General features: G+C 37.6%; 1 protein-coding gene across 1 annotated transcript; it reads left to right on the top strand.

Annotated features, from left to right (window-relative positions):
• Window positions 1-5,334: 5,334 nt before the first annotated feature.
• LOC116743816 (zinc finger protein 665-like) lies at window positions 5,335-7,771 on the top strand. The gene is made up of 2 exons (XM_032612854.1): window positions 5,335-7,034; window positions 7,201-7,771. Exons 1-2 carry the CDS (start codon window positions 5,975-5,977, stop codon window positions 7,305-7,307), a joined length of 1,167 nt encoding a protein of 388 aa, XP_032468745.1. The 5' UTR covers window positions 5,335-5,974; the 3' UTR covers window positions 7,308-7,771.
• The last annotated feature ends 531 nt before the right edge of the window (window positions 7,772-8,302 follow it).

Genomic DNA, 8,302 nt, shown 5'->3' with positions numbered 1-8,302 from the left:
AGGGACCCTCTTTCCCCTTTGGTCTCTGCTTTTGTACTCAATTCCATCTGATTCCAACTGATCCTTCAGTTCCTCTGTAGTCCTGGCTCCAGGGCCTGACCAGGTTTCCATCCTCATTTCCCGTATTTGGGAGACCTTCTTAGGAGGTGGAGAAACATTGGCTTCCCTGCCATTGAATTTGGGTCCCCGAGCAACTGCATGGGACTGCCTCAGGGCCTCTCTGCTGCATCAGGCTGCACAGCCGTTTCCTTACGCGTGCTTTTGCCACATGTCAGGAGCGTATAACAGGTGGGGCGGATCTTCTGAGATTGTGACTCAGCAGTACTGTAAAGACAGTGGACACAGAGATTGTCTCTTTGAAACCCAGTCCCACATGGGAAGCATATCTGTCTTTTAGGCACTCAGCCTGGGGTCTGTGGGCAGAGCACAGAGCTCCTTTTAAAGGACCCTGCAAAATCTGACCTCCTTGCTTTACTTCCATATCTTGTCTTTTCCTCCTTCTAATGCTCTACCTAGTCTGGGAATGTGGACAAACTTGGCTCTTCCACATCTCATATTCTCCTAAGTTTGTGTAATTTTGCTTTTCTGAAATTGGAATATCATCCTCTTTTTCTGCTGTGATAACTCACTTTGGATGATGGACAACTGGTGAAGTTACCTATGGAGGGAGTTTACTTTGTAACAGAAAATTTTTGAAGAACACTCTGATTAATATACTACAGTGCCATCTCGCTACTTACAGAGGTGCCCGTTTAAGCCACTGAGTGATCCCAAGTCCCAGGATGCTGAGATAGAAAGTATCAGGAGAGTCTGACCAGTGAGTGGTTGTAGTTGTCTTTCTGCTCTTTGTGGAGTGTTACACTGTCTTTGAAGGAGAACGTGGCATTGTTGATCAAATATCTAGTGACCATTACCTTTGAACCAACAATCACAGGCATACACATTTATCCCAGGGAGAACGTTGTCACAGCTGTGTATCTGTGAGGCGTTGGTCAAACTCTTCTTCATGCCAAATTGTTCATCGCATACATGCACCATTGTTCAGTATCCTTCAAACAAATGTGATTGTGATGCATTATATTGACGGAACTTAGGAAGGTAAATGATACCCCGTTTTTTAAGTCTACGCTAATTTGTTATGTTTAAGCCACTGCCGTTTTCATTATGCACATTTCCAAGTATTATGAATGAACTTAAAATATTTTATTTAATCATTCATTACGTATTTTTGACGACACTCAGAGTTCTGTTTTATATCTACAATGCATGGGGCTGTTGGATGGAGTAATGAATATTTTTAATATATTTTACAACATCTCCTTTCTGAGCGTTGAAAGTTATGGCTCAGCAGCAGTTTCCCCCAAATGTATTCACTACTGAATTTTGTGAGAAAATTGGCTTAGCCCCTTTATTTTTCTTTCACCTGATGTACTAGCTACTATTAAAGTACCTTTTTTCTCAATTGATTGGGTTTTTGAAACTGGGCCTATTGCATATTTTGAGAATATACTTTTTTTTTATTGTTACTCTGTTTATCCCAGAAATACCATTAAATTGATCTTCCATAATTTGTATAGGGTATATTAAGCTTTTCTTTTCTTTTTCTGTAGCATACCTTAAGTTTTCTAAATACAACTTCTTGGATTTTATTTGAATCTTACTGAGTTTTTATATTTTGGTTCGAATGCTTTATTCTAATAATGAATCTCCCTGTCTAGATTCATTTTGTACATCTTGGTATGTTAAACTAATATTTAAATATCTCATTGTATTTTATTGGAAACTTAGCCAATCTCTTCCACTCCATGTACGTCCTCGACCCTATTGCTTGTAACACTTGTGTTTTGCACAAGATTTCTAATGTTTTGGAAATTACATTCTTCAGTTAACACTTCATGGCTATTTTGATCCTCACGTTTTAAACTGGATTCCATAAAAAGTTCACCTGGTCCTTGTTCACCCACATCCCAGTGCTCTCTTGTTCTCTGGCTACAGTCAACTGCTTACGTTACTGACCACCTCTTCCCACGTCGACCTCTTCCATGGCACTACCAAAAGTTGTTTCTACAATCTCCTGCTACTAACAACTGCCCTTCAGTAGAATCCACTCCCCACTATGAGTCATTGAGTTGTTTTTCCCTTGAGGTTGCTTATGTTCTGATGATCATTATGAAGTCCAAATTTATTAATTTTGGATAAGTACATGTTAATTTCCATCCATTCATAATAACTATATATCCACTGCTGTGTATACTAAGAGCATTCCTCATCTCATGTCTCTATGTTTCTGATTGTATTAAGAGATCCAAATATATGATTTCAGATAATTAGAGGAGGCTAGCAAAATAAACACTATTATCTTTATATAACAAATATAAGGACACAGCCTCAAAAAGGTTAACGTGCCAAAATTGGTGAATTTCTATTTAGAAAATATGTTATGTAATTAATAGTGTGGTTTGTATGTTATTTCTTTTTAGCTAAAATGATCACTTCTTCCCTAAAGTTCAAACCTTGACAAAAGCCTGCTGCTAACTTTGTTTCCCTTCAACTCTTTTTCCTCACCTTGCACTCATGGTTACCCTCCATTGATGGATTCCTTTATTTATTTATTTATTTTTGGCTGCATTGGGTCTTTGTTGCTGCACGGCTTTCTCTAGTTGTAGCGAGCGGGGGCTAATCTTTGTTGCGGTGCGTGGGCTTCTCGTTGCGGTGGCTTCTTTTGTTGTGGAGCACGGGCTCTAGGTGCATGGGCTTCAGTAGTTGTGGCACGTGGGCTCAGTAGTTGTGGCTCACAGGCTCTAGGGCGCAGGCTCAGTAGTTGTTGCACACGGGCTTAGCTGCTCCGCGGCATGTGGGATCTTCCCAGACCAGGGCTTGAACCTGTGTTCCCTGCACTGGCAGGCAGATTCTTAACCACTGTGCCACCAGGGAAGTCCAGCTGCTGGATTCTTGACAGTTTCATTGCATCTGCACGTGTATGTACAAAGTGGATTTATTCATTCCCCTTTTGATGGCCATTTCTAGATTTTTGCTTTTAATACCTATTAACATTTTTGTCCATATCTCATGGTATATTCAAGCCTCTTGAATATATGCCTATAAGTAGGAATCTAAGGGTATTCATTTTGGTACATCTCAGGGCAAATAGCAGAGTAGTGGTAAATGTCCCACTGTATCACACTGACTCCCTCTTTAACCTCTTCCATTATTCCCCCACACCCATAGTATATTTCCCACAGAATGGGTCAGTGTATTTTTTTTTTGCATTGTCCCAGCACAGTTGTAAGCACAAGCTCCGTTCTTCCACCTTTCCTCAGATTGTCTATTGATCTGGATGGAGCATACTGTTACCTCCTTAGCGTATTGATTTTAGCCGCTGAATGTCCAGGTTGCTTCAGAACTCCCTCCCCTTACCTCTTCCCCCACCCTGTATAAAGATCTCTTCTCTTCCAGAGGACAGCTTGATCAGGACAACACCATGGTCTACTAGCTGTCTAAACCCACATGTTCAGCAAGTGGTGGCTCAGATGCCGTTATCCAGGAGAGAGAGTTCAGTAGCACTATTAGTAACACAGCTGCCTTCCTGTGATTTTCTTCAAGCCTTTCTCTATGCTGCTGGGATTTGCTGTGACCTTTGTGCTTACTTCCCGAGTGGGCAGTGGTGTTTAGGGCCTAAGAGCGTGTGATGTGACCCTGCAGCCCAGGTTCAAATCTTGGCTCTCAAGTTTACTTTCTGTGTAAATTGTTATTGGCTATATAAACTCCACGGGCCATTGTTTCTTTCATCTGAAAAATTATGATAATTTACCTCAAGAATATTTAAATAAGTTAATGACTTTAGAGGCCTTAGAACACTGCATGGTATATAGTAAGAAATGAAAATGTAGCTTGATTTCCTAAGACTTTTAAACTTTCTCTTACGTTTAAAACTATGAGATTTACCTTTGCTTGCATTATATTTTGTCTGTATTCATTTTGCAGTTTACTCCTTATCAGTGTTGTCTCTGACTTTTGTTAATACATTTTCAAAGCACATACTCTGTAGTACATGTATTTTGTGACTGCAGAATTGCGTACTTAAAGGTTTCTCCGTAGTTAAGAAATTGCTCTTCTTTATTGACTGTTATTTAACTGCAGGCATGAAATCATAATTCTTATTTCTGATTACTTCCCCAGTTCTTAGCCTTTAAAATATTATGTATTTAGCTGAACCGGATATTTCAAAAGTCAGTGGTTCTTAACATATTTTCCAGTTCTCATATCATGTACTCCTCTAGAACAGAAGTCCCTTCTTTGTACTGAAGGAAGAAGTATTTAGAATACCACAGATTACATTGTTTTATAATTTTTTTTACTTATTATTTATCTTCTGGATTTATCATGGGTTTCTAAAATGTTTGATTTTTTTAAATTATGATTTATAGATAATGGGTTTTCGGTATCTTTTATGTATTATGACTGTCACACACGAGTGGTTGATTTTTCAAAATGCCTATTCTGCATGAGTATAGATAGTTTTATTATCGGAATTCGGAACAATATTATGTTATTCTTACAGTGATTTTCTATCAAGTTCTTTCTTATTTTCCCAGTGCTATTTTTATTTTGTACTTGTGAATAGCCACTTATTTAACAAACTTAAATAAGTTTGTTAGAGATTATTTACCATTACAGTATATAATGTTCTGCTTTAACATTTATTTGGGTACAATTATTATACAGTAAATGTTATATAATATTGCTTTTCTTCAAATATGAGACACCCATGTGTCTACTGACAATTGGTGTGTACTTTGAGGTGATAAAAGGATACCACCTGTTTCAGGGCCTATGTAAATTTTCATACTGTGAGTGGTTTGATCCCAGGGTGTTGTAACTAGGCTTTCCTACAAATGATTTTGTCTACCTGTAATCACCCTTTGTTTTTTTTTTTAATATTTATTTATTTGGCTGGGTGTTAGTTGCGGTGTGCAGGATCTTTAGTTGTGGCCTGCGAGATCTTTAGTTGTGACATGTGGGATCTTTAGTTGTGGTATTCGGGATCTTTTTTTAGTTGCAGCATGCGGGATCTAGTTCCCTGACCCGGGATCGAACCTGGGCCCTGCATTGGGAGCATGGAGTCTTAACTGCTGGACCACCAGGGAAGTCCCTGTAATCACCCTTTCTTTATTGAGGAATGCTATTCTCTTTGTATTTCTAACATTTGCATACCATGGTTGAGGAGTTTTATAAGTATTACTTTTGGTCTAATACGATGTTTTCAGTATAAAATGTTTATTTTACAGCTCTAGTTAATAGGAAACCTATGGTTGTTTATATCTTTCAGATATCTCTACTCGATGTGTGATCAAGGAATTGTCACCAAAAGAGGATATTAACAAAGGAGAATTATTCCGAATATTAATGTTGGGAAGACACAAAAGAAATGACATCAAGGATTTTGATTTCAGGGAAGTCCAGCAAAATATGCATGAGTTTGAAAGTCATTGTGGATATGATGAAACAAATTACAAAGGAGTTATTACAACCTATAACAAAAATCTCACTAGTAGAAGAGATCAACAACAGAACAAATCCTGGAATGATTTCCCTCTAAAGCAGAGTGTATCTGTAAGAAAAAGTACTTATCAATGTTATAAATATGAGAAGTCATATATAAGGTCTTTGTTAGAACTAAAAAATAACATAACCTATGCAGAAAACACTTATATAACATGTTTTGAGAATGAAGTTGGATTAAGGTTTCAGTCTCATCTGGCTGAACTTCAGAAGTATCAAACCAAAGAGAAAATTTATAAATGCAACCAAGTTGAGAAGTGAATCAACAATAGTTGTTCTGCTCCACCACTTCAAAGAATTCTTCCTAGTGTCAGCATCAACATTTGTAATAAATCTGGGGAAATTTTTGTACATCCTTCACTACTTACACAACATCAGAGAGCACATATTACTGCAAAGGCTTACAAATGTAATGACTGTGGGAAAGCTTTTAGAGACGGCTCAAACCTCACTAGTCATCAGAGAATTCATTCTGGGCAGAGACAAATGTAATGAATGTGATAAAGCTATCCAATTTGCAAACCTTGCTAGACATCGGAGAATCCATACCAGAGAGAAACCCTATAAATGTAATATATGTGGCAAGAGCTGTAGTCAGAATTCACATCTTGCAAGTCATCAGAAAATTCATACTGGAGAGAAACCTTACAAATGTAGTGAGTGTGGCAAAGCTTTTTCTGGGCATTCAAGCCTAACTCAACATAAGAGAATCCATATTGGAGAGAAACCTTATAAATGCAACGAATGTGGGAAGGCTTTTAGAGGAAGCTCGAATCTCACTAATCATCAGAGAATTCATTCGGGGCAGAGACCTTACAAATGTAGTGAGTGTGACAAATCCTTTAACCGAGTATCACATCTCACTAGACACCAGAGAATCCATACTGGAGAGAAACCATATAAATGTAGTGTATGTGGCAAGGTCTGTAGTCAACATTCAAATCTTGTAAGTCACCAGAGAATTCATACAGGAGAGAAACCTTACAAATGTAATGAGTGTGGCAAAGCCTTTATGGGGCGTTCAAGCCTTACCCAACATAAGAGAATCCATAGTGGAGAAAAGCCTTACAAATGTAAGGAATGTGGCAAAGCCTTTAACCAGTCCTCTAACCTTGTCATACATCAGATAATTCATACTGGAGAGAAGCCTTACAAATGTAATGAGTGTGGCAAAGCCTTTAATGTGTGTTCAACCCTTACCCGACATCAAAGAATCCATACAGGGGAGAAGGCTTACAGATGTAATGAGTGCGGCAAGGCATTTAGCCAATTTGCAAACCTTACTAGACATCAGAAAATGCATACTGAAAAGAAACTTTGTAAACCTAATATACGTGGTAATGCTTTTATCCAAAGATCATGCATTGGAGATCATCAGATAATTCATAGTGGAGAGAAACCTCACAAATGTAATGTGTGTGGCAAAACCTTTTATGCATATTCAAGCCTTACTCGACATCAAAGAGTCCACACTGAATAGAAACCATATAAAAGTCACGGATTTGGCAAAGCCTCTAAGTAGGGCTCACACTTAACTAGACAACAGAATATACATCTTTGAAAGAAAGTACATAAATGTAATGGGTATGGCAGGGCTTTTATCCAAAGATCAAGCCTTAGGTAATGTTAGAATTCCTCCTGGGGAGAAACTTTATAAGTGTAATGAATGTGTTAAGCTTTTATCAAATGTTCACACTTTTGGGGACATGAGACGATTCACATCAGAGAGGAAACGTACAGTGTGACCTCAGAATTTATATTGTAGAAAAATCTTAGAAGTAATGAATATGATAAACTGTTTCACCATTTTCTCACAACAGGCACATCAGATTCATACTAGAGGAAACTAAGTTCTTATCAGAGGTTATTCAAGTTAAATCCTTCTTAGTAATGAAAAATCAAAATCATAAAGCCTGTAATGGCTGTCAAAGTTACAAGGAAACCTGTGGAAAAGTTCTGTGATCTTAATTTAGTAAGTGTTTATTTGAGATTTCTTGAAAAAGCTACTTTACTTTTTGATGGCTTTCAACCTGAGTTTTGAAATCTTTATTTTATGCCTTCGTTACTGTTGTTTCATATGTCACCATGAAGGTCTCTGGGAAGGATTTAATCAGATGAAAGAACATCCTTCCTTGGGTGAGGTTCATGTTCAAAGTTTCCTGAAAGAGCAGGAACACTGAATTTATGAGACAATACAGTATAAATTTGAGGGCTTGAGTGGTATATAATAGATGTAAAACTATGATCTAAGTCGTCATGATTAATGTATTATGGGTTCTCTTCTTCAGTTTTGTTGGTATGGGGTTTTTATGGTGATATGGGTGGGGCTGAAGAGAGGGTATCTGAATGTGGTTTAAACTTTCCACCAGTGCCAAAGAAAAGGAGACCCAGGCTTTCTAATCATCTTGCCTAAGTTAGGTAGAATGAGAAGAGGGGTGGGAGACTTAAAAGCTGTTAGTAGTCAAATAATAAAAAATGAATTCAAGACTAATTCAACACTGAATGTTTACTCTTGAAGTTTCTTACTCCCTGGTTGGGAAAGACCACAATTTTCCTCATGTTAATAACTGTGTACACATTCTTTTCTGTTGCACATATAGGATCCTTTATACAATATAATTGTTGAAAGTGTTTGTGAAATACTGTTTAGGTAAACTGCCTGTGGTATTTTTATTGTAGTTTCATGAAAGTAATGTGTAGAAATGTTTATCAGACAAAAAATATGATTTAATAATTTTAT

The sequence above is a fragment of the Phocoena sinus genome, chromosome 19 (genome assembly GCF_008692025.1).
Source record: "Phocoena sinus isolate mPhoSin1 chromosome 19, mPhoSin1.pri, whole genome shotgun sequence".
In the NCBI taxonomy this organism is placed as follows: Eukaryota; Metazoa; Chordata; class Mammalia; order Artiodactyla; family Phocoenidae; genus Phocoena; species Phocoena sinus.
Note: the sequence above shows the minus strand (reverse complement) of the source record. Positions and strands in the feature narration are given on the sequence as shown.

Excerpts from the sequence above, each read along its gene's own strand:
- LOC116743816 (XM_032612854.1), top strand. The coding sequence starts at position 5,975 with ATGACTGTGGGAAAGCTTTTAGAGACGGCTCAAACCTCACTAGTCATC. Across the intron at positions 7,035-7,200 it reads TCGACATCAAAGAGTCCACA|CTGGGGAGAAACTTTATAAG; the intron begins CTGAATAGAAAC and ends TTAGAATTCCTC.